Source organism: Nothoprocta perdicaria, unplaced genomic scaffold, assembly GCF_003342845.1.
Source record: "Nothoprocta perdicaria isolate Ctin4 unplaced genomic scaffold, notPer1 scaffold_189, whole genome shotgun sequence".
NCBI lineage: Eukaryota > Metazoa > Chordata > Aves > Tinamiformes > Tinamidae > Nothoprocta > Nothoprocta perdicaria.
The window spans coordinates 1,221,087-1,246,738 of NW_020455082.1; the positions used below are offsets into that span (position 1 = coordinate 1,221,087).

The following is a 25,652-nucleotide window of genomic DNA, read 5'->3' on the forward strand; positions in this document are numbered from 1 at the left end:
ATTGATAAATGACAGGCATACTTTTTGGATGAAAACAGTCCTTGTAACGTGAATCCCCACACAGAAGATTCTGAAAGTTTTTAAAGAAGACGTGTGCATGGTACACAGTTTCGATCAACCCATTGCTATTTTTATTAAGTCACCTCTTTCATTTAGAAGACATGGTCACATAGCACCTTCACTGCCCTGTATCCTTTGATTCTGAAGCCCCATTTCTTGGATTTTTAATGTAATGGCCAAGCAAAATGATTTTAAATCAGCCTTATCTTGCAAGCAGCTTAATGAAATACTGACATCTGCCTGTGAAACTTTATGGGGTTTGCCTTTTTCTTCTCTGATGGACTTTTTAGCCAGCCTGGTGTAATGGAGAAATATTTGGAAAATAGGATGTTTGGAAAATAGGATCCATGGTACTCTGACCTGGCTGGAAGTTGCGCTAGGAGTGAAAACTCAGTTCCATGGCTGTGAGGCTGCACCTGGACTACGGAGTGAACATTAGGGATTGCTTGATATTTCAAGGGCATTCATGGATATTCCAGGCTATATGGGATTGCACTTGCAGTTAGTTATTTTCTTTCTGTTCAGTAGAGAAAAGAATCTTTATTTCCTCAGCTTTTTTCTAACAAGCAATAATTATTCTTCCAGTTAGGACTCTTGAAGCTCGATAATGACCTTTCTTGGGTTTGGACATGCCTCTGTCCTCCAGCTTGACACTTGCAATCTTTTCATTCTCAACTCCAGTAATTGTTGGATCTTATTTCTTATCACTATTGGAGGGATGGGGAAGTCTATCCCCCAAGCCTGTTCCATGTGTTTGGCAAATGCTGAAAATAATGTGCCAGAACCACAAAGAGGCTCTAAAGAACTCCTCCATGACCTCCCCTCTCATGCAATTGTCTTAAACTTACAAGGTCTGCATTTTTATTCACACACATTTGATATTTTTATTCTATAACTTTGAAATTTTCTATTTTCCTGTAACATGCAACTTGTTTTGCCAAGCAAATCTCATGCCTGTGTTGGTTAGCAAATGCTTTTGTGTGTCTACTACCTGGGAGTATTAAGTTTATCAACTTTGTTTTTAAGGAAGCGAAGTGTTCTTGTGGACAAGAGCAGGTTTCAAAGAGGGAGCCCTAGGGATAGAAGGGCTCAGCTCCTTTGCTTTGTCCAGAAATGCAGACTTCTGCTCAACTCTCATCTGAAATTCTAGTGGAGCTTCGTAAGTAAGATCATAAAGGAAAAGGGACTTGGGGGTTATTTTTTTTTCAGCCAAAAAACCCCTGATTTGCACCAAATCAAGCAAGGAAATGGCAAAGCCCCTTGGCCTTTCCACTTGTGGCTGTTCTTTCTTGCAGGTTTCATTTAGAGCTGAGTGGAGGGGATGAGCAGGGGATTCCTTTGGCCTGTGGAGCTGGTTGATGCAAATCTCCCCGTCACCATCGAGGGCTTCTCACCTGATGAGAACCAGAGAGTGGATCTTAAAGCATGGCTGAGAACAGATGTTGCTTTCATGAGACTGACTTCATCCCAGCCTGGCCGGGCTCCGCATCCAGAGTGCCATTACATCCCTGGCGGGTGACACGCAATAAATTGGGCAGAGAAGAATGATGTGATTTTGAGGATAGAAGGTTATAGCTGCAGTTTATTTTTATCAGGTGTTTCAAAGTAATAAGGGGGCGGATCTGATTTCACTCTGAGCTCCTTTGTTTCCTTCGCTCTGCAGCAAGCTCTTAGCACGGCCTCAGGGTTGCTGGATGCTTTCCATGGCCTGCTTCCTGCCCTGGCTGTGATGCACGGGGATGTCAGTGGTGGCCGGCCCACAGGCTCACAGCAGGGCAGACACATCTCCAGCATGCAGCAATAGTAGCCAAGCTCCCGAAGCAGCTCCAAGAACTGGGACCCACGAGGGCTGCAGCCACCAGGAACCTGCCTGCAGGAAGGAGCCTATCCCTGGGCTTCCCCTTGCCCTGGCTTCCTGCTGCTGCCTCTCCGGTAAAGTCTCATTCATCTGAAGATACTCTGAACTTTGCCGTTTTTTGCCTAAACTATTACCAGCTTGTGGTTTTCTGAGAAGTTACAAGTTGGGGAAACAGTCATTTGCTGCATCTTCTTTTCAGGAGTCCCTAGAGTCGTGCAAAAATACACCTTTGCTGAAAGATCATGGGCTATACATGATCTGGGAGTTGGCAGAAACCTTTGCTTCAGGTTTTTGCGTCTTCCACACAATAGCTGATGACATAAACCTTGCCTTTTGGTCTGCTGTGGGTCACAACGTTGACATCAACTATCGCTGCCTACATAATTAATCAATGTAATGAAAACTCCTCCATGCACTAATTATCTTGTCCCCTTTGGCCACAGCTTGTAGGATGCAATAAGGATGAAGTCACTCCCGTTTTCTTTTGACACTCGGTTCATTAGATTTTGGTAGACACTTACTGAGTGTCTGTTGGCTTTTGAAACCAGGCAGTCAGAGCAGGGTCCACATTGGAGCCTTCTAGTCACAGGTTTCGTAATGCTACAGAAGAGATACCATTCTCCATTGAATGCTCTAAAACTCCCAGTTTAGCTCTGTGTCTGGATAAATGATTAAAAACTGCCCTTTTATTTGCCAAATAATTTGCTATATAGAAAGATATGTCCAACTAGTTATGCAATTACCATTATTAATCACTTTGCGTCTTTACGAGATCAAAGGAGTCTTATTTTACAGTGGAATTTTTCACTGATGAGACTCATGCTCAGTTTCTTTCCCTCCTCTTTAAACAGAGGTAGAGGGGATTTCATTCTGCCAGTGCTTTGAGAGACCAAATATCCCCTGTTTATCAACTAATAATGTCCGTCTGGATTATATCCCTGTGCATTTCCATGGATTTTAATCTAAAGAGAAAAAGAAAAGCTCTCTGAACCCTATTGTATTGATTTTGAAATCTTTGGAAGTCCGGCTGTTCTTCCTTTGTTTGTAGCTCCTACTAGCAATGAGACTTCAGGAATGCAAGTGGAGGATGGATGAAGGGAGGAGGCTGTGCTTGTGAAATCTTCTTTTGATGTGCGGGAACAACCAAAGTAGGGTTCCTGAAAAGCACTGCAAGCCAAAACCTCCACTGAGACCGAACATCTCAAAAAGATGGAAGCCTTCCTCCCAAACCTGTTGTCCCTGGGCTGAGCTTTTGATGTGACATGAGAATGTGGTATGTGTCTGAAGTCTAGAAAGTTTATGCTGGCAAATGCAAAAGCGGGGAGGTGGGACTGAGCTCCAGCTGATGTCCCAGCTGAGGACCCTGTGCATGAGCAGGTCCTGCAGTGAAGAGCTGGGATTTGAGCCATGGGTGAAGATGCTTTGTAGGCAAAACCTAGAGGCTTTGCAGGGCCCAGGGTTGAGTTTCTCCCACAATAACCTCTGCCTGTGGCCTGCAAAACCCTTGGCCGGTGCTGTGAGTTATCCCTCCTGTGTTCCTCACGTGCAGAAACACAACAGCCCAAGTGTTTCTCTGGCTTGAGACCATCCTTCACCTTCTTCAGTACCACACAAACAGGAGAAATGGCCTTGCCATCAGCCCTGCCTGCCACCCTCAGAGAGTGCTCAGCATCTAGTTCCACTCTGTCCTTTCTACAGAGGGTGATGAACATCACCCACAGCATCAAGATGCTTTTCAGTCATTCCTGTGATGTCATTAGGGTGTTTTCTGCCTTCATTCTCCATTTTCCTAACAGCTCTTGCAACCGATAATGGTAACACGGGTAGGCAGTGTTTGGAAACACAGATTTCCAAGCTGCCCATTCTTACTGAGTAGGTTTTATCCTCCTCTCTCCTGCAACCACATCGACTAGAAAGTAGCAGGACTCTAATACCAAGGCTTTAATACGTTACATGTCTTGCTAATTTGTTTTCCAGCTGAGAAGCTCTGTGGTATCATTGTCCAATAGTTTACTCAGAGGTTTAGAAAAATCTCTTTTTTTTTTTTTCTTTTAACTTAATGAAAGTGGGAATTCTGCTCAGGTCCCTTGACTGTAGCACTGGCAGCTTTAAGAAAAACAGAAAGAGGTAGAAAATAGATGACTGGTGCTTGTACAGTAATGCCCAAGGACTCGTTCGTGCTGTGGGCTGTACAAGCTTGCGTTGGGATGCTCCTTGTTGAAAACGTGCAGTTTGAAAATTTGGGTGAGACTAAATCCCTCATGTTTTTCTTATCGTAATTTGACCCTTTGATTCCCACAGATGTGTGATCTGTCCTTGTTCTGTTTCACTTTTTTTGAGCGTCCTTCCAGTCCTGATGATAAAAACTGAATTTATCAGCAATTCCAAGACCAGAGTTTCCCTGATTCACTTTGTGCCCAGGGAAAACAAGCTTGTTACTGTAGCTTGAGCCTTAAAGACTGTAAAGTATATATAGTCCATTTATAAAACAGGATTATTTTGTGCATGCCTTAAATCTTTTGCAGCATTTATCAGCAGAGTACTCATTCAGAGCATATTGTTTTAATGAAAAAGATACCGCTGCCACTGTTTTATGTTGATTATGCGGTAACACATTTTTATTATCACCCATAAAAATGATTTGGAATGGCTCTGCTTCAGATGCAGCCTTCAGCAGCACAGCACTAGCTGCAGAGGGGCCCCAGCCCCGGCGGCCGCTGCCAGGAGTTGTTGCTTTTTGCTTTCTTACCTCTCAGAAAGCCAGACCCCAGGTGAGTGAATACGGATCCTTGGAAGGAAGCGTTTTGCTTGTCTGTTCCTTTGCACTAGGTTCCTTTGCACTTAGGCTTGCTCCCAGTTTAATTAGTGTCCAATTCCCTCCCCTCGGGCTAGAGCATTTTGCAGCAAGTTCATTATTTTTGCCTCTGCTGTAGTGCTGCCTCTCTTAATAAATAAGTGATGAACTCTGTAATAACTGCAAGCTAAAAACAAGCACGCAGAGCCAAGTCCACCCTCATTTGTAACTGCAGTGTGACTTCCTTATGTGAGGGCAAACGTGGCTAGTAAAAGCTAAAAATTGTCAGAATTTAGTGGGACGTTTGAGTCGTATTCTCTCCTATTTCCCTTATCTCCAAATCAGTATTTGTTTAGGTGGTTCCCAGTCAGGATAAGACGATGCTGTAGCAGCTGGCTGTTACACTGAGGGTGCGAGCATGGCCAACGCAATGGCTGTGGACTCCTGGACTACTCCTCAACTCGCTTTAGCTCCTACTGAGCAATTGGGTTAAGCCTCAGTTTATACCATGGCACCCATGCTTGATGCTCTGAGTCCATGTTCCTGACTGGTTTGTAATTGAAAGATTAGTTTGGTTTATCTGTTTTTAAAAAGTCACAAAGGCTATTTTGTTATCTCACCCTTGCTTAATATCATGTAGATTGGGAAGATATATATATTTATACAGTCATAAGAAAAATATAATTTAACCTATTGGTGGTTGTCACAGAACGAGTGGTGTGGGGGGTGAGTGATACAGTGCACTTTGCTTGTGTGAAGGAAATTTCACACAAGTTTTATTGATATGGACAATGGTTTCATGAGATTCTGTGGCAGGGTTGCTCATTACTTACTGCGTGGAGGTTCAAGATAATACATGGAATTATCTAGGACACCCCCCATTGAGTCACAAGGTTCAGGCTGGTCCCTTCTTGCTTTCCAAGCTCCTCCTGAGAGGAGTCTGGATGCAGCTGGATCCAGTCCTAGTCCCAGACCTGGTCAATGGTTTATCACTAAGGGATTTTGTGCACAGTTACAAAATAAAGTTTACAAGTTCAGAAGGAGAGCGCGCTGTAGTCGTTTACCACACGTGTTGTGGTAAGGATCTCTCAACCCTGAGGAGTATCCTTGAGAGGCATCCCTGCTCAAGGGGACATCCTGGCATGCAGCCCTCTGCCATGTAAGGAGAGCTCAAGGAGCTCTTGGCTTGTCCCCACATTTATGGGATAAGATGATTGACTTATAGTCATTCTTTCATTTCAGAGGACTTTTGGCTAGTGTATGCAGTTACCCTTATCTCCCCATCACGAGAGTTCAGGACTGTTATTGCTGGTTAATGCCTGAGTGGGGGAAGAAATCTAGGAGGCGCCTCCCATGACCAGATGATATCCCTGGTGGTTGACACCTGAATAGTGCTATGTGTGAAAAGGCAGGTTGAGCTGGGTAAGGAGCACATCTGTCACAGAAGTGAAGTGCACCGAGTGCTCCCCTGGACTTATCTTCATCTCCTTTTGTCAGTGGGCAGAGACCACCTGGCTCGAGTGTCCTGCACTTCTCATGAGCATTTAGGCTGTTTGCAGACTGACTCCTAGGCTCGTGGCCAGCAAAGCAGAGCTTGCTGAACAGGAGTCTAAACCACAGAGTGAGAACAGACTCACTTTACGAAGAAGCTTAAATAGTAAATGGCCCAAATTGCTGAGCAACACACATGGGGATGTGGATTCATTTGAAGGTAGCATGTTTACAAGATACAGAAACAGCTGTGACTCTTTGTAATACCCTATTACTACTAAGCAGTGTGCTTTGAGGAAATTGCCTGGCTCGTCTTTACTCGCACCATAATTAAAACATTTCAGCTCTTTAAAAGCTTCATGTTCTCTAGCTTCTTTAATTTGCTTGCATTTGGACTTTGACTTCCAGACAGAGCTTGTCCTGCAGCATCTTCATTTTCTAACCTGGGGCATCCTAATGCCCTTCAGCTTGGATCACCTTTTAGTCATTCCTGACCTGATGGCTCTGGCTTTGAGCAGGTAACCTAGAAGACACAGGCTCTGTGCCCTAAAACCTGCTCCATGTTCTGCCAGACTTTTCTCCCCAAGGAGATGATCCTGCACGATGCTGAGCATCTCCACAGGCAGCACAGCACTCACTAAGGAGGGTGTGTGGCTTCCATTGGGAACCTTGAGGGGTTTATAATGGCAGCTCCTTATTCTAATTCCTGCCAGCAAGACAGAGGAGCTTTAATACCAAAATGCTGCAGCCTGTGATGTGCAGTTATGCACAGCTCCTGCTGTCAAGGCAAAGAGTCCCTGAATGTCAGCCTCTCTCTGAAGCGAGCCCCTGCACGGAGCCCTCCTGCTCACTGTTTCCCTTCCTCTCTTTCCTATCTAGATTCTTCTGCTTGAAGCGGCAGATAGGAGCCCACCTTTGGAAAACAACCTGCCAATCACTGGAACTACAGCTACGTGGTACGACGATTTGCTGCCTGATGCCTTCCCTCTGCTCAACCCTGACACCATCTTGCAGAAAACAGTGGAATCTGTTGGTAAGAAAATCCTCCCGCCCTTCACCCAGCTTCAGCACTGTCCCCGTAGGGCAGCTGAGCAAGAGGCCCACTTGACCCGACTGAACCTGCGTGGCAGAGGGGTCTGTGCCAGTCCATAAAGGAGAAGAGGGTTAAGATTTTCAGGTGGGCCATCTCTCTTCAGAGTGAAAACCACCCTGCAGAGAGGCATTTGGAGGACTCTCAGCCTCTGTTTTAGGATGGAACCAGCACTAATTAGCTTTATGGTCTGATTGCCTCAAACCAGAGGTCTTAGGTCTCACTGTTGCCTCTTGTCCCTCCCTCTCTGACGAGCTGTGAGTGCAACAGTTGGTGTTCATGCAACAGTGAGTGCAGGTTCGTGGACAAAGAGGGAATTTAATCCTCACCAGTGCGATCTCAAGCCACCAGTTTAGACACAGAGAGCTGAACATGATTTCCTCATGGCGGTGAGAATCACTCTTGCGGGAGCTGAGCAACCTCCAGCTTTTCTCCTCAGGCCTCTACCCCTTTCTGTGGCTGGGCAAGCACAGAGCAGTCATGCTTCAGCTCAGCTTCGAACGTAGTGTTTTAGGCTTCTTTTGCCAGTCTTAAGGGTCTGACCCTAAGCCCTATCTCTGCTGGTGCAAGAGTGCACCAAGAACTGAATTGTGGTTTTAGCAAAGTGAGGTTTCCGTTACCCTCATACCCGCCGTGTCCTTCAGTGTGCATGTCCGAGGACTGTGGATTTTCAGGCACAGACAGATTAAGACATTCCTGAAGAAGCTCCAGAGAGCCAAGGCAGTTACAGAGGAGCAGTTACTGCTTGTCTATATGGAGTCAGGTAGAGCATTTCCCAGGCAGAAAGCAGAGGGTTGGGGTAGGGGTAACCCTGGCCTTAATGAGGAGGAACCTTTTCACCATGAATAGCAACATAAGTTACACTGTGTGTTATATTTTTTAAATCTACCATAAACACAATGGGCTGTTTTATGATCCCTCTTGTGGCATGAAGAAAAAATACGTTTTTGAGAAAGCTCGCTCTGAGTCTTTTTGGCTAGACAGATCACCATGCATTGAATTTCCTTGACCTTAGCATTCTCACTTCAAGATCCCTGCTCTCTGTTTCCAAAGTCAGTCCTGTCTGTCAGTCGCTTTGCCAGCTCCCAGGGAAGTTTTTATCCTCTATAGGCCCTGCTTTGCCTTTTTTTTTTCTTTTAATTATCACAGCCCTTCCTGACTGCAGCAGACATGGAGCAACCAACATAGACCAGATGTCATCCCTGTTTATAATTTGACAAGCTGCCACAACATGGAGGGAGGTTCGCTAACAATATGTTCCTCAAAGCATTTTCAGAACCATGGTGGTGGCTGCCAGGAACTGAATTGAAGCAGTTTCCCCTGGTGTCCATTATATGCTCGTTCCTCCTTCTCCATGTCATTTATTTTTTTGCTGTTGCAGTGCCTCTGCATCTGCACCTCGTTGTACTGAAGTCAATCCGGCAAAAGCATTGGTGACTCTGTCCCTTCCACTTAAACATCTCCTCATGCCTGAGGCTCCCTCCACAAGTTTCTCTGTGCTCCATAGGGAGCAGGGAATTGCCCCTCTCCTACACAGTGCTGCAAAGCAAAGTTGTTCTCCTATACAGGTTGTATCAGACTGGCTCTGTGATCCTGTATCAGCAGGAGGAGTGATCCTCCATCCAGCAGTAAATCCAGGAGGTAGCTTGAGGTCTCCTCTCAAAAACACACACCACGTGTAGTCCTTGCTCGTCGTTACCTTCTATTTGCTCCAGCCTTGGTTTATTTAACTTAGTGCAGCATATCAGCTGGAGCATAATACCCAGACATCAGGGTGCTCAGGGCTATTTTAGGTCAGGACAGTGTCTTTCAGCAATTGGAAGTGAGCAGCTGTTCATTGAAGTGTGATCCCCCGGGCTGCTGCCACCCTGCAAAGCCCAGCTCTTGCTTTACTCACGTGCTGTGAGGTTATTTCCTGCAGTGGGGTCTCCGTTGGGCTCCCATCCCTCCCCTTGTCAATTAGTATTTATAATTTAGAGCCAACCAAAAAATGCACTTTGGATTTTGCTGAAATGCAGGGAATTTGAGGAAGCTGGTCTAGGATGGGGGAGATTGCCCCTTTTGTGTGATTTCAACACAGCGCTTGAATTTATTGCACAAAGCTGGCCCAGGCTCATTTAAATGGATGGTAAGCCTGGGAGACCTCTCAACAGAGGTAATCCTAGGTTAGGTCAAAGTCAAAACCGAGTGTTTTATGTGCTTTGGGATTGTGGAAAGCTATGCCAATGGTCCTCCCATTCCCTTGCCCAGAGCTCTTTGTGAAACATTGCCTACTTTGTCCTGCTTTTACTTTCCCAGCCAAAGCAGATTCAAATCCTAGCTTGCACACTGCCAGCTTTGCAGAGCAGAGGCACCAGGGGCAGGATGTCGCTGCCTAACACCAGGAGGGTCGATGGGGGCCCGATGCTTTGCATAGTGAGTGGGTTTCCGAATGACTGCATTTCCATTTCCAATGGATAGCTCGGAGCTGGCTGATGCCTTTCCAGGCCCAGGTCCAGGAAAACCTGCTACTGTTTCTTAGGGTAGCTATTTCTTCAGTGACTGACAGGGCTGAGAATAGACAATCGTTTAAAAGTAATCAGAGCTGTTGAGACAGCTGCACTACTGGCCTTTCTGATCAGCTTGTTAATCAACAGGATACATTTTACTGAGCATTAAGAAAATATATATGCTCTGCCTGAGCCAGTTGGCAACAGGAGACCTAATTTTTCATCTCTCTCCCTTTCTTTTTTTTTTTTTTTTTTTTTAACCCTGACCCTCCTAAATTTGAACCCAAAGGACGCAGAGGTGTAGAAGAACAGTTAATACCACAGGGTAAGTGAATATAACCTACTATTTCCCTCTTTTAAAGCACAAAATGTCACCATGCCCAGTCTTGTGCATGGTCTTGTGCAAAGAAGTAAGCTACAAAGTGGCTGGGTTTCTTCTTGGGGTGATGTTGGTTCATGGACTGCTCATGGTTCATCAGCACCAGTTTTAACCTCTTTGAGACATTTGATTACCCCAGCAGAACAAGCTGAAAGCCCAGCCCAAGGGCAAGCAATGACAGCGAGCAGGAGAAACGCTGTTCTTGCCTTCTGGTGTCGGCTGCCAGGGGCTCTGAGAGCTGCCGTGGTGGTCAGAGCATCCATTCAAACAGGCACTAACATCCTCCACTCTAAATAGAGAAAAAATAGAGAAGGAAAAATAAAAAACATATTTAAAAAAATTATAAAGAAGCAGAAGAAACTGCTTCTCTAAATAGAGAAGGAAAGAGGAACGGAGGTTACTTTGCAGGCTAAAGTAAGGCCGGAAAGAAAATCCAGGGTTCTGCTTTAGTCTCTGGCAGTAAGATATTCACCCTCTACCTTTTTTATATTTCCCATAGCCCTTCCCATAGAAGGCATGAGAGCTTTCATGGGCTTTGATTCTCTGAAAGTTTGATGTCACCACGGCAGTGCTGATTTATGCCAGCTGAAGATTTGACCTGTTCGTTTTCCTCCACCTTTTGCACTGAATCTTTCCCTCTGCCTTTTCCCTTTTGCACTAGTTCTCTTTTATGCTGATAACGCCATTTGTCACCAGCATGAGCATTTGCCTGGCACATTGCTCAGTGCCAGGCTTTCTGTTAGTGCCTTCCACCTTCAGGAAAGAAAGTGCCCGCTTCTTTAAAGCTCTACTGCAGCGGCGTGATTGAGGATGCTAGCAGAAAATGATTGCTCTGCATCTCTAGAAGTTTGCAGGATTGAGTTGCAAAGGTTGAAGTGGATAACTCAGGCTGATTTATACACAGGAGGAAAAGCTTTGACCCATGCTCAGAAGCACAGTGTGTTGTGCTTGCAAAACAGTCAGCATTTCTGCAGTTCTTCCCTCTCAGCAGGAAAGGATTTGCTGCAAGAAAGCTCCAGGTGTGTTGTGGGCTGTTTGGTCGGGGAGAAGAAGCTGTTTGTGATGCTCTGAACAAATAGTGATGTTCTCAAGGGGCTCCTGCTCCCCTGCCTGAGCTGGTGGCTGCCTGAGCCACAGTATGGGGCAGGGGATCTTAGCCCAGGTCTATTAAAGGTGCCCTGATGCCCCAAGGAGAGGGTGCAGTTTGTGTCCCATGGGCAGGCAAATTGCTGCAAATGGAAACCTTAGCTCGGTGTTCAGTACTCAAACCAGACCTTTGTGGATGATACAATTTTTAAAAAGGTGCTGATCAATTAATTACTGATCAAATTACTGATTGAATTACTGATGACTTAATTACTAATCAAAGGTGCGTACACACATATACCCCCCCATACATATGCACATACAGCCTTTGAAATACCCATTTTTCAGTTTTCCCATGGACAGGAGATGGATATAACCTCATTTTTATAAGAAAATAAATGAATGATCAAAAAGAAGGAAGGAAAGGGTAATCTTTCAGAGTGATCTAATATTGTATAATTATTGCTTTTCTCTGTAAAGTGCTGAGAGTTTAGATGAAGGTCCAGGGGACTTGGTGTTGTGTCCCAGGCAGGTTGTCCCACATGTAGGGTGCAAACTGCATCCGAATGTGGGAGCTGCAGATCCCTGAGCCCTCATCTTTATATTACGTGTGTGTGCAGGTCAGCCAGGACAGGTGGGGCCTCCAGGCCCAGTTGGACCAACTGGTCTCCCAGGACCACCAGGGCCAAAAGGCGAGAAGGGACAACCCGGCGAGAGGGGACCCGCAGGACCACCAGGTAAGTCCCAGAGGAGCCCCGTGGCAGCACAGTAGCTGTCTCGGTGCTAATTGTCAGTGCAAAAAGATTGTAAAACACACAAGAAATTGAGCATCCTGCTAGTCCCCAGGGCACTGAAATCAGCCATTGGCTGTCAGGGCTGGGCTCTGAGCTACACAAGCAGCAGTATTCCCTGGGACTTCCCATGGAGCTGGGGAGAGCTTATCCCAGAAAGCAGCAGAGCAGGATCATGTTTCCCCATCCTGTTCAGGAGCTGTAAAAACCAGCCCCAGATCTGTCAGCCCTCAGAGAAGATCAGTCCCTGCTTAACCCTCTCACTGCTTTAACTCCCCTTCTTTCCTGCCTGAGGAAGAAAGGGCTGCAGTTTCTGTCAGGCTGGCAGATGGCAGGATGTGAAACAGATGATGCTGTTGTAGAGCGAGGTGAAAAGGTTATGAGACTGTTCTTTCCGACTGTATCCATTCTGGAGCTAGGAGATTCTCTCCATCCTGAAAATATTCCTGAAGCGTTAGGTGGAAGCAGTGCTACGCAATAGCTGCCAGATCTCATTCTCTGTGCTCTCTATGTATTTGCAAGTTTGAGCTCAGGAAAAAGTTTAAGATACCTTAAACACAAAAGCAGTCTTAAACACTTCTTGGCATTTTCTGGCAACCCAGCAATGGCTAAAGTCTGGCTAGGGATGTGTCTGCCTTTGGTTTCTCAGGAAGAAATGGGAGCCTCCAGCTCCAAAGGAAGTAGAACTGATCTGCGCCTGGCCTGGGTTTCTGCTGCTCTTTCTGTGCTTTCCCAGCAGCTGGGTGACATGCAGGTGGAAGAGAAGAGAAGGATCTGCTCCGGATTTCAAGCCCTGTAGCCTTTAGTTTCCTCTGCAGCTTCAGGGAAGGGGGTCGATTTTACTCTTTGAGGAATTAAGCTAACAATCCTTTTGAGCCAAGTGAAGCCATCTGCTTTGCAGAGGAAGAAGCTAAAGGGGAATAGGAATAGCTTCCCGATTTTCCATGTTTAATTGGGCCCCTTATCCTCACAGTTCCAATTCAGGATAGAAATCCTCTACTGCTAGTAAGGCGAGTATATTGTGGCGTTGATATTCTGAGAGCACACTGGGAAGAACTGAGAGTTTTCTTTTGCTTTTGCTCTGTGGTTTCTCTGTGCATGTTTTCCATCTCCACCACATCTATCCATGTTGGCTAAATTTTCAGGGAGGTTTTTCCTTCTGGCCTGGAGGGAGCATCTCTGTCTGGACTCTCTGTTTTCCAGAAGTTGATGATTGCTGCTCCCTGACTTTTAGCATGGTGTCATCTATCCACAAATTTACTTAGAGATCCTCTTCTGCTTCTGCACAGGACTGCTGGGACCTCAAGGACCAAGAGGACTTCCAGGAGAAACTGGGATCCCTGGTCCCCCAGGTCCTCCAGGACCACCAGCCACCCCAAGCCTCCCCCTTACCTTCCAACAAGGGGTCCTCTACTCCCTGCAGCCTACAACTGAGAAAGAAAGTAAGTGTCCTCCTCGGTTTCCCTTTCTGACACATCAGCAGAATGGGCAGACACACTTTTTGTACAGGTGAGGAAGCATCAGTGGGGAATAGGGCTTGAGGATTCATGTTCCCTATGCCTGGTTTTCTGGGCTCAACATAGCTTTGAGGAGGTGACATGGCCTCCTGAAGGCTTGCTTCATGCAGACCAGGGTAGCTGCTGTGAAGAACGTCCTTAAAGATGCATTAGGGCCCTGATAGTGTCACTGTGAGACAGGAGCAGAGATATATAGTGTGTAACTGGTTAAATCCTGGTGCAATGAACTTGTGCTGTTGTCAGATCTCCTGGGGCTGCTTGTGCAGTGTTACGTCCCAGAAATGAATGAGTACTGCAGATCTGCAGCGCTGAGGTTATGTAACATAACGTGGGCATCTGCTAAACACACTTTCCAGCCACGCCCCCCACACATCTCCCCACCTGCAGTTTTTGATATAGCCAAATTCTCTGGCCTCCATGCAAAGCACAGACCTGCAGGTTTAAAAGCCCAAACCAAGGCAATGATTTATCCCTTCCTTCTAGCCAAAGGGACAGTATTTTTTTTTTTTTGAGCCTGTGGTAATAAAAAAAAAATCTATTTACTGGATCTCTGTATTGCAGGGCAAGAAAAGGCTGTCTAGGAAATGCACATCGTGCACTCTGATCTGAGCGCTCTCAGAGTTGGGCTTGGTCTCATTTCTTCCAGTTCAGTATTCCATGGCTAGTGTCTAATGACAGCACAGCGCAGCTCAGCCTTTTCCCCAGCCAGCTCACCTCCTGCTTCAAAGCTGACTTGTATTAATTACAGCTAAGGATTAGCAAATCTCCCCATGTCTGGTGTTTTTCTAGAGCTTTCCTTTTCCTTCCACCCACTCTCCTCTCCAGACTGCTTTTCCTGAAATGGAGTGGATGTATTAAAAATACAGCCACATTTGGGAGAATTTTAACAGCTCTGCTCTGTGTTCAATTATTTAGAGTGTACGGGCAGGGTTACATTAATTGTGGTTCAATACCTGAGTTCTTAACAAAATGCAGACTGAGCTACTGCACTCAGGAGCCTTGTAAGCAGATTTTCCATTGCAGTCATTTCACTTCCTCACAGGATACCTCCAAGTAGTGCTCATATTGGATGGTGCTGCTCTTGATTCAGCCTTTTATTCCAAAGGCTCCTCAGGGATGATTTTGATACCACCACTGTCCCCTCCCTACCCACACCCTCCAAACAGAGCTGCTTCTTGCACAGTAGTGAGGAATTAAGAAGTGCATAATGGCACTGCATGCATTGCACAGCCTTTCTAGGAAGGATAAACTCCGTATTTTTGCAGACCATGAGGTTTCTCTGCGTTATCCCTGCCACCAGTGTGCAGCAGCTGGCTTGCACAAAGACCTGGGGGCTCTGAGCAAACGGTGGCTTTGTAGCCCTGGGCCAGACCTGTCATCTTCCTCCATGTCTATGATGGATTTCTTGGTATGCAGAGAGAGCAGCCAGGACCCTGTCTCAGGGGTGTGTGCTGACAAGGCTTGATTTATCTCCTCTTGGAAGAGCTAGGGAACTGATATAGTCTAGAGGTTTCAAAATTAAGGCCTAATCCTGTGTGGAATTAAAATATTGCTGTTTCAGAGTCTAGCCACGACTGTTTGAGCTCTTAAGCTCTCTCCTGGATTTATAATCAGGGTCATTTAAGAAGCAGAAAGCTCTATATTCCCTGGTGTTTTATATTGCAGAGGACTGATTAAATAAATCTGAGTGTTACTTTTGAATGATACGCCCTAAATGGTACTTGGACAAAGCAGACAGCGCAGGACGTGTCCCTTTATGCACCTGCCACGACCTCTTCCAACACCGACAGCTTTATTCTAAATGTCACATCTGAAAAATTGAGAATTTTTTCCACCTCCAGTTCATACTTTTTGGAATCCCCCTGCCCTCTCCTGTAGATTATGGTGGGTCGGCAAGCCAGTCAGTGTTGCCTTCTCAAAGCCTGGTGGAAAGCTGATCCTTAGCAACCAATAAAGCGTAGCCTTGCAAATCTCAGATAGGTTTTTATTTATTTATTTTAATGGAGCACATCTGAAAACTATAAACATCAGATTCCAGCTGCTGACAGCAGAGGGAAGCACATTCCTGCTAATGGGCATGTGCACCCACAGAGATGTAGGAAAGCTGTATCAGTTTATGAGTAGTAGTAGTAGTGCAGTATTTTGTTCCACCTGAACATGGTTAACGCACTTGCCTTTATTAATCACAGCAAGTTCCTGTTGGCAATGTTTATCAGCAGACAGAAGCCAAAAATGGGGAGACAACTATTTTCTCACTGTTCCACTATGCTGCGGTAAAGAAATAGCTCCCAGTGGTCTCTCTCCAGATCAGGTAGCAGAAAGAAATTAAAACAGGATTACTTCATTTCCATCCTGTCTCAACAAATCAAGCCTATAATGGGGGAATTTATCCTTTAGTCATAAACATTAGACACAGGCCGGAAGCTAAACTGCCTTATCCCACTGCTCTGGCTGCTGCTGCAAGAATCGCCTGCTTTCTTTTCTGCTTAAAAATAAGTGTTCAGATATGTGGTCTCAAGTCCTCTTTCAGCTCAGTTCTATTTCTCCTGTTAAAGGTAAGAAATATTTATGGGCCAGAGGAGAAAAGACTAGAACTTGCACTCTGCTGAGGGTTCTCTTTTCTTGCATTTCAAAGATTTGCAAATGACATAAAGATCATTTGCTACTGACCGATGCTGGAGCTATTTGTGACTGCCACAACAGCCTCCAGCTGCAGTCCCAGAGTCCCCCTAGTTATAATAAGCAGGAAAGAATGGAGATTTGAGTTGTTCTTGCTGCTTTATAAGGATATGGAAGAAGCCCTTAAAAAAGGAGGTTAGTTTTATCACACTTTTATCCGGGGCTATTCTTAGTGTGTTGCATTGAGAGCCTGTCTGGAAAGAAGCTTTGACCTCGGTGAGTTTTGCATGGCCAGGCAGCTGTAGATGGAGCAACTCCCTGTCTCCTACAAATACCTGCTACTGTGCAGAGATCCAGTGAGGAGCCTCTGAGCTCCCAGGCTGTTGAGCAGAGCTCTGTTTTTTTTTTGTGTGTGTATCCCTGTTATGGAATCACCTTTTATAATTTACTTGGAGTCAAATTTACCTAAATAAAGGATAGGTGGATTTCTAGGGATTAACTCTGTCACCATAACAATGTTTGGTTGGAATCTTCTATAACCCATATCCTTATCCTTGCCTTCCCTCTAGCAAGAATTAAATCCTGATAGCTTGCAATCCCCCTTCCCCCTCGACTGGATGTTCATTTGATTTGTTGACCATGAGGCCTTTAAAAACAAAAGGCTCTGCGACTGTTAATGCCTTCACTGCCATTCAGGGCTCATTCCCTGATTTTATCTCACTTGCCAGCCTTGATGGATTTTGACATGGTCAAATAAAACTCACATTAATTGGATTACACACATCAGTTGGGTACCTTTCCTTCCGAACATGAAAATAGTCTCTGTTGTTTTGTTTCAGAGCTCGGAAGAAGGGAAGATGGATAGAACTGGAAAAAATAGCCAAAGCAATACCTGTTTGCATTCAGGCTTTAGGCATGGAATGTGGTTCTCGGGGGGATCTGGGGTAGATCTCACACTGTTCTGCTGCCAGGAAGGCATTGCAGGGTTATATTGTCATGCCTGGCAGTTAAAGAGATTTCACAGTTTTCCCTAGGAGATGCTTTCAAACAGCCAGCTTGAAAGTCTTCTCTATCCCTGACAATGCTCCTAAAGTTGAAAAGGCTTCATACTGCATCTGCTAACATTTCTGGAGATTTAATGGTATACCCTTTGGGCAGGACTGTGCCCCTGCAGAGTATGCAACACCCTTCTGATCTTCCTGGTGTCACTAGACATTTGCATCAATAGATCAGGGAGCCATATGAATATAAATAAATTTGAGATCGTGGGCAGGAGATGATGGATGTTCTTCCTCCATGATGGCCTCCAGGTTCCTGCAACTCTAAAACGGTGTCTTAGGACAATTAAATGAAAGATGCTGCCACGCACAGACTGCTGGTATGCTACAATATAGGTCTCTAGGGAGAGGGTTGTTGATTTGGGTTTTAGAATAGCAGTGAATAAGCAGAGTTGGTTTCTTTTTTTAAAATAGACCCGTTTTTTTCTATTCAGTTACAATTTGAAGTGGCAAACCCATGGCTACAAGAGTGAAGAAAGATATGGTCAGCTGCAGGCTGGTGATTTTTGTCCCTGACAGGCATGGGCTAAGGAGGAGGCACAACAGCACCAAATTCCTCCAACTCCTGCCGATGCCCTTCTTCTCCCTGCCCCATTCCCATCTCCATCTGCACCCCAGAGCACTCTGAACCTGCCCAAACTGGCCAGTTGAAGTCCTAAAATAATCCCGAAAGGCAGAAGGGAGTTTCCTGGGAATGTGGAGGAAGCAGAACACAGGCTGTCCACTGGGCTTGCCCGTGTCCTCGGACCTGCTGGCACTGTGGGCCTGGTGCCAGGTTGTAAGAATTGCTCAGAAGTTCATTTGTGGCAGATACAGGGAGACCATGCTACCTGTGTGACTTGTCCAGATTCCAGATGCCTTTGTGACTTGCCAGGAGCCCACCAGATGGAAAATACACCTGTTCTGGGCTGAAGCAGGAAGTGCATCTGAGGGTATCCACAGCTCTGCAGGTCCAGGAGACACAACCATTGAAAAGCACAAGGCCATTGCGCTCACAACCCAGGTTTTGCATCCTTAAGCACTGCCTGTCCTTCACCAGCAACAGGCGCCAGAGGATTTTGGAGTGAAATCCTGCCTGCTGGGACTATGCAACTGGAGGCTAATCGCTGTGCTCTTTACCACAGATGGAGAACCTCAACTGGCTTCTACCGTCATAGACACCATCATGTCTGGCTTGCCAGGACCACGAGGAGCTCCTGGCCCGGTTGGGCCACCAGGTAATTAACTCAGTTGGCCTGCAAAGCTGTAATGATGGGACAACATGCAAAAGAAGTTCCTGATGGAGAATGGGAATGGTCTGGCAGGGTTCATCCTGTGGGGGAGAGCAAGTGGCCCTCACTGGAAGGGCAGTAGAGTTGTGGGTCATGGAGGAGCAGGGGGAAGCAAGCAGTTTTCATATCTTTTGGTAATGGTAGATTTAACCTCAAAGATTCCTTGCCACTTTGACAGTGAAGAGGGGTATCTGTCGGCACCACTTGAGAAGATGATAACTGAAGAGTGTCTTTAAGAATGGTCTGACCACTGGATTACTTCTTTTGTGAGGGCAGAGCAGTTCTTACTGCTGATGCAAACCCTGGCTTTTGACGGCAGTGCTGCACTGAGCAGAAGCTGGCCAGCTGTTCTCAGTGACATTTATGCAAACTTTGCAGGCTTTGCAGCTATTTTGAGCTACTCCAGATTTGCACCAGCGTAACTGAGATGAGACTCTGGGATGAGAATTCTGTGGCAAGTCTTCTGTTTTTCAAAGCTGATGAGTGGCTTAAATGATAACATTCCTGCAAACATCAGCAATTTGCCATACGAAGCATATTTAGCAGTGAATTCCCATCAGTTGCAGAAAAGGCTTTCCCTTTTATTATAAGGGCCTTTCATTTATCCTTCAATTCATTTATTCTTTGATATAGACATTTGCATGGTGCATTAATGATTGTGGCTGATTCAGCTGTACGTTATGTGAATAATGTCCACGTTGTTTCATCTCAAGGGCTGTGACAGCTAAAGCAGAAAGGAGTATTACTAAGTTTGGACTGAGCAAATATCCTGTCTCCTTTTTGCAGGTATAATTTAACAGCTGCTGTTCAGATATAATTATTTTCTTCCAAGGAGAGTGAAGCTGTTAAGTGACTGCATAAAGCAAGTTGACCTGCTCAGGCAATATTTAACTCTTCCAGAACCACCGTGCTCCATGGTGGAGCCTTAAAAGAATATATTGCTACCAGAGTGAGCATGCAGAGATGAAAAGCCTGCTTTGCCAGTCAGCTGCTCTTTCAGCAACATCCAAATCCCATTTCATAAAATCATAGAATCCTTAAGGTTGGAAAGGACCTTTAGAGATCACCTAGTCCAGTGCCCCGGCACACGCAGGGTCACCCAGAGCATGTGGCACAGGGCTGCATCCAAGCGGGTTGGAAGATCTCCAGAGGAGACTCCACAACCTCTCTGGGCAGCCTGTTCCAGGGCTCTGTCACCCTCACTGTCAAGAAATTTTTCCTTAAGTTCCTGAGGAACTTTTGTTGCTTCAGTTTGTGGCCGTTTCCTCTAGTTCTGTCGGTGGCCACCACTGAAAAGAGGCCCGCCCCATCCTCCTCACTGCCTCCCTTGAGGTATTTATACACGCTGATCAGGTCCCCCCTCAGCCTTCTCTTCTCTAGGCTGAAGAGGCCCAGCTCCCTCAGCCTTTGCTCACAGGGCAGATGTTCCAGGCCCCTGATCATCCTGGTAGCCCTGCGCTGGACTCTCTCCAGCAGCTCCACATCCCTCTTGTACTGGGGAGCCCAGAACTGGACACAGTCTCCAGATGTGGCCTCACCAGGGCTGAGTAGAGGGGGACGACCTGCTGGAGACACTCTTGTTAATGCACCCCAGAATCACATTGGCCCTCTTGGCCAGCAGGGCACACTGCTGCCTCATGGTCAACTTGTTGTCCACCACAACGCTCAGGTCCCTCTTGACAGAGCTGCTCTCCAGCAGGTCAGTCCCCAGCCTGTGCTGGTGTCTGGGGTTGTTCCTCCCCAGCTGCAGAGCCCTGCACTTGCCCTTGTAGAGGTTTCTCACGGCCCAGTTGTCCAGTCTGTCCAGGTCCCTCTGGATGGCAGCGCAGCCCTATGGGGCATCAGCTACTCCTCGCAGTTTCATATCATAGCAAACTTGCTGAGTTTTTCATTCATTTCCTGAATGTTCATCATCAACTTTCACACAAAGCTAGACAGACACTCGAGCTACCTCGGGGACTTTGCTTTCCACCTGTGGGACTCCTCCTGCTTTAGAAACAGCAACTACAGTATCTTGCTGTGATGTAGCTAGTTTCATGGATCTAGCTTAAGATTCCTGAAAAACTTGTCATTTGGTAGGAAATGGAAATGTAGCATGTTGCTGGCATCCTTCCTGCCAGTGTTCCCCCCTCCCTTTTTTACAGAGCTCTAGGGTCTTCCCTAGGGAAGGCCTGCTATATTATATCAGGATGTGGGTATCCAGGAATCCAGAGTGTGATGAGTGCTTCTGCTGTAGTCCTGTGATCGATCAATGGCTCTTTTCCATTGAGAGACTCAGCACAGCAACGAGAGGAAGTGCATATGGTTGGAATTAAGGATCCTTCCTTCTAAATCTCCTTAAAATTGCCTCAAATGATGATTCTCACCAGGGCCACCAGGTGCATCAGGACCCAAAGGACCACCAGGACCTATCGGAGCCCCTGGATTGCAAGTAAGGCATTTTGGTACTTTTGCAGTGGAGTAGGGAAAAGTCAGAAGTTAAATGTGAAACATCTTCTCATTACAGAGAGACAGTGCTGTGTGTTTTAGAACTGAGGTTTTGTCCCCTGTGAAATTCTGTGATTTTAATACCTGGTTTTCATCCTGGATTGGGATGGGAAGTTGGAATAATTAGGCTTTCCAAACTTGTCCCTTAATCATAACAACACATTTTATTGTTAGTACATCAAAATGCTTTGCTGTGGCATGAGTTGATGCAAAATATTTTGTGGTTTGGGTCTGCAGTGGAGAGCCTCCCACTCCATGAGCTTCTCAGAGCTGGGTGGCCCTGTGCTACATCAAGCCCCAGTTTTACAGAGGTTTCCCGGTCAGTTGGAATCTCCTATGGGATGCCACCAAAGACCCTGTTCCCATCGTAGGACAGATGGCCTTTAGGAGTATTTTGAAGGATAAGTGGTGCAGTATTCAGGAAGCAACCCAAAACATAGAGACTTGGGCTATGCCAGCACCATCATAGAAAAATACTGTTTTTTCTTGTGGAACACACAAAAAGGACAGCACTGCACCCATGCAAATTTGCTGTAGTTGAGCCTGATTTTCAGAAATAGCACTTTTTGATAAAAATACTGAAATCTCCCTTTAGTTCTACTGTTGAATTATCAATGTAAAACCTGTGGAGGGTGGGAATGATCATGGAATGTGATGAACTTGCTCAAAACCCTTTTGTTCTGGGAGAAGGGCAAAGTAGTCGGGTGAACTGAAAATAGAAGTTTAAATGGAAAAAGAAAGTGAAGTCATGATGAATATGGAGAAAAGGTGAACGGCAAACTGCTCAAAATGGTGGCTAGCTGTAATGGAGGGATTTCAGTTTAGGGAAGAATGTTACTTAATGAGTGGTTTGGCTCTTAACACCAAACATTTCAAAGGCATGTGAGCTGACTAAAGGCATGAAAGTGACTGGGGAGAGCACAAGTTAATTTAGCTGAGGAACATCACTTGGACCCTGATATGAAGAGATTTGAGGTTGCTACAAATTAGAGAAATTGGATTTTGCGATGTATTTATTAATCACTTGGAAAAAGCAACGGACAGTAAGTTAGGGAAATTTTGTCAGTGTAGCAGAATCGTTTCAATTAGGGAATGCTCTGGAGGACCACAAGAAACTCCAGATAGATGTGAACACAGTGGGAGATTTGGCAGCAAAACGACAGCTGCAGCTTAACGTGATTAAACACAAGGTAATTCACAGGGGCAGAACCGTGGGCTCTGTAGCAGAGTCTGGCTTTTCACATGCAGCACACACAGTATGTCTTTTTTTTTTTTTTTTTTTTCCTGACAGATTTATTGAATTCAGTGTTCTTGAACATCCCTTTGTAAACAAGCACTGAAGCCGCTACTGAGGCTGGCAAGTGCAGAGGGCATGTACAGAACCCTGGGCTTTGGTAATGCTGCATGTTTGACCTAAAGCCAGGCCTGCTTTGCCCCCCAGCTTGTTCACCATCCTGAGATAAGCTCCAAGAGGTTTGCTAATCCCCTCGGTGGGGAGATAGGGCTGAGGAGCTGCTGATGGTGAACAGTGCTGCCTGCCAGCTCCTTTACTCCCACAGAGCATTAATACCTGCTCTTCTTGGACCACTTCATGAGATGTTGAGGAGCTTTGCCTCTTGCAGGGCTGCCCGGGAAGCCCGTTTCTGTGGATGCTGAGGGGAGTAGTTTCTGGGGGCTGTTGCACGGTTTAGCTTAAATCACCAGAGTTTTGGGGTGGAGCAGTGGTCTTACTGCCTCTAGTGTCCAAGGTGTTATGTGAGTCGCTTAAAATGGGGAAAAGCACCTTGCACCTGTAGCGATAACAAGCTGAGGAGCTGCCATAGGAAATATAAGCAAACAATATTGTTCTCTTCCTGTCTGGCTCGCTACTGAGGATTTACTGGCTGGGTGATTTAAGAGTTTGGATTTATTTCTGCAAAGCAGTTGAATTCTGGAGAACATGCCTTTCTTACCCATTGGTGACTGCTTTATAGATTTATTCAGCCCAGGGGCAAAATTATTAGTAGAGATTGAGCTTAATTTGAAAAATGTTTATTAGGATGAGTAAATCGCTTCAAAATAATTTCCGCTGCATGGTCCAATTATTTTTCAGGTATTTACGCTTACTCATGCCACTCACTGAGACTGCTGTGAACAGGAGGAGAATACTGGGAGCTTTTTGGTTAGCCATATTGTCTGTTTATATATTTTTCTTAAGAAAACTGAGAACAAGAGCAATCTTGTCCTACTGATCCATTGTCAAATGCTACATCAACGGCTTACATGGCAAAAGAGAATCCAGCCCAATTGCTTAACAGGAGTATGAAGTTTTCAGGCGTTGAGGATCACTGGGAAATGTGTTCACTATATTTATGCAAAGGATGCGCGGTGGAAATTAATTCCTTCTTTTCTGCATATCTTTTAGGGTTTACCGGGCTCTCCAGGACAGCCTGGGCCGAAAGGTTCCAAGGGAGACCGAGGAGAGAGGGTAAGATTTTTCTGCATTTCTTTGTCAGATTCCCCATCCAGTTTTCAAGTACCTGCTGTGGTAAAGATTGTTATTTGGACCTTCTGCTAAGTTTATCTCAAAGAAACACGTCAAAGCACTAGACAGGGGTTTTTGAAATCTCTTCTCAGATAGTCTGATTGCTCCAACTCTTTGGAGATGTTATCTCTGTAGGGATAGTCATTAGCAAGGGGATAGACAGTCATTTGTCACTAGATCTGCAGCATGTAGAGACTGGCACTGCTGGAGGGTCCACCGTTGCTAAAACCCTGGTATGGAGCAGATTCCAAGAACAAAAGGAAGATGAGGGGAAATAATATTAAGTTGTACCTCTAAAATGACATATGTCTTCAGAATTTTTTAGTAAGGACTTCCTAGTGCAGATCACTCACTTTGAGTAGTCACTGGCTTCACTAATACACTAGATCCTGAGGCAATTCTGGAACTGATGTTTAAGGGTCTGATAAACATTAAAACCTTAACTCATCCCAAGTTGAAATCTCAGCCCAAGTTACCCAGTATTGCTCATGATTATTAAATATCATTTTTAAAATTTATTTAAAAAAAAAAAAGGCTAGTATATGGCAAAGTATCAAGTTTCCATTCAGAAAACTGATAAGACTCTTCCTCAGTGATTCATTTAGAAGCATGATCTAATCTGTGGTTGACCATGCTGCTAAGAGTTTGACTACATTTCTTCTGAAACAAACGCTTTTTTGCACTATGCCCTTTGGGAGGATTTTTTGACTGGATGAGATGTAAATGAATCTCTTAAGCTCTGATTTCATTCACTGTTTGTTGAGATTCAGAAATGCAACTTGCCTAGATTCAGGATAAACGGGATTTTTGAATTTTACTAAAAACAAATTTTGTTTCCTGGTCCTTCCTCTGTTAGTTTGGAAAGTGATGCTGATAGCTTTTTTTCCTGGCAGAATTTCAGTAGCCTGTTTTGTGTGTTTTTGAGAACAACTTCTTTTGGGAATGTGGATTTGAATGCTGATTTTGACAACTGCATGCTGCAATTTTTGGTTTGGTGGATACCAATTAGGGCTAGCTTTACACAGAACAGAGGAACTGTGCAGCTGGTGCAACAAAAAATAAAACTGAGGAGGTTTTACAATATCTGTTGACATAGGAGAAAATGTCATTATAGCTTCTGCCTACTTAATCTCATAGAGAATAGACACAGAGGAGACCTGAGGCGGTCAGTCTGTCCCCTGGATGGCACATCTCTGCATTTGCCTTTCGCAGTCAGCATTGCTCATGTTTAAACACGTGCAGTGAAGGACACTCCACAGCATCTCCAGGCGATCTGCAGAGGTGCAGCGAGGGAGGGACTGGGCTAAAACAGATATTCCTGACATCCCATCTATGCATCTTTGATCCCCTTTAAGCTGCTAACATCCTTTCCCATTGCCAGTAGACACAGAGGGCAGCCTATTTATGTATTTAGTGTATGTTGTTATTCTCCTTGCTGCAATGTGCTGCTTGCCAGTGCTTTCTCACAGGCCTTAGCCCCTCCAGTGCAGAAACCAGGTATTTCGTTTTGAAGAAGGCAGCAGCACATGACAAATGAGACCTTATTTCTAATGCTCTTCATGGCAATACGTGGCTGTGCCCAGTGCTGGCTGCCTCCTCGCTCAGCATGGCACCAGTCTCTGTAAGTTATGCTTTGGTAGATGCCCAGGGCTTGGGCTTTTATACAAAGCAGCAGACTGGCTGGACACAGAGCAGATTAGCTCTTCCCTTCTGGCAAACCCTGCAAAGGAGCTGTTGCCAGCTGGATGTGTTTTTTGGAGTGAAAATTCAGGGTTTTTTTTTCCTGGGTATGGGTTAAATATGCGACTGTTTTGTCAACAGATGTTTAAGGATACTTTAAAATTTTACCTCCTTTTCCCGAGTTCCTGCTTTCTGTGAAATAGTTCAGTGTTCCTCAGGTTAGGCTTTTTGCCCCCACCCTCATAGTGCTTGACAGTGGGGAATAAAAACAGAGGAAAAATATGGGGGGAAAAGTGCTCATTCTGGAACTTCATTCCATCTCAAACCAACACATGCCATTGCAAAGTGTTTCTGTGCTTATGTTTTGATCGCTAGCTGCTGGATTTAATGCAGGGATGTATGTGCAGAGCAAGAGACAGATTACATCAGTGTGCAAATCAGTGCTCAGTAGGTGTCCA

At 45.4% G+C, this 25,652-nt stretch overlaps 1 protein-coding gene across 7 annotated transcripts in view; it reads left to right on the forward strand.

Moving 5' to 3' along the window:
• The window catches only part of COL26A1 (collagen type XXVI alpha 1 chain), a 135,356-nt gene that overhangs the window by 102,799 nt on the left and 6,905 nt on the right, over positions 1-25,652 (forward strand). For all 7 annotated transcript variants that reach the window (XM_026037006.1, XM_026037007.1, XM_026037000.1 and 4 more), the window contains 7 exons: positions 7,083-7,236; positions 10,072-10,107; positions 11,868-11,984; positions 13,328-13,480; positions 18,357-18,449; positions 20,873-20,934; positions 23,395-23,457. In XM_026037006.1, the coding sequence (XP_025892791.1) occupies positions 7,083-7,236; positions 10,072-10,107; positions 11,868-11,984; positions 13,328-13,480; positions 18,357-18,449; positions 20,873-20,934; positions 23,395-23,457 (678 nt within the window). The remainder of the gene's footprint in view (positions 1-7,082; positions 7,237-10,071; positions 10,108-11,867; positions 11,985-13,327; positions 13,481-18,356; positions 18,450-20,872; positions 20,935-23,394; positions 23,458-25,652) is intronic.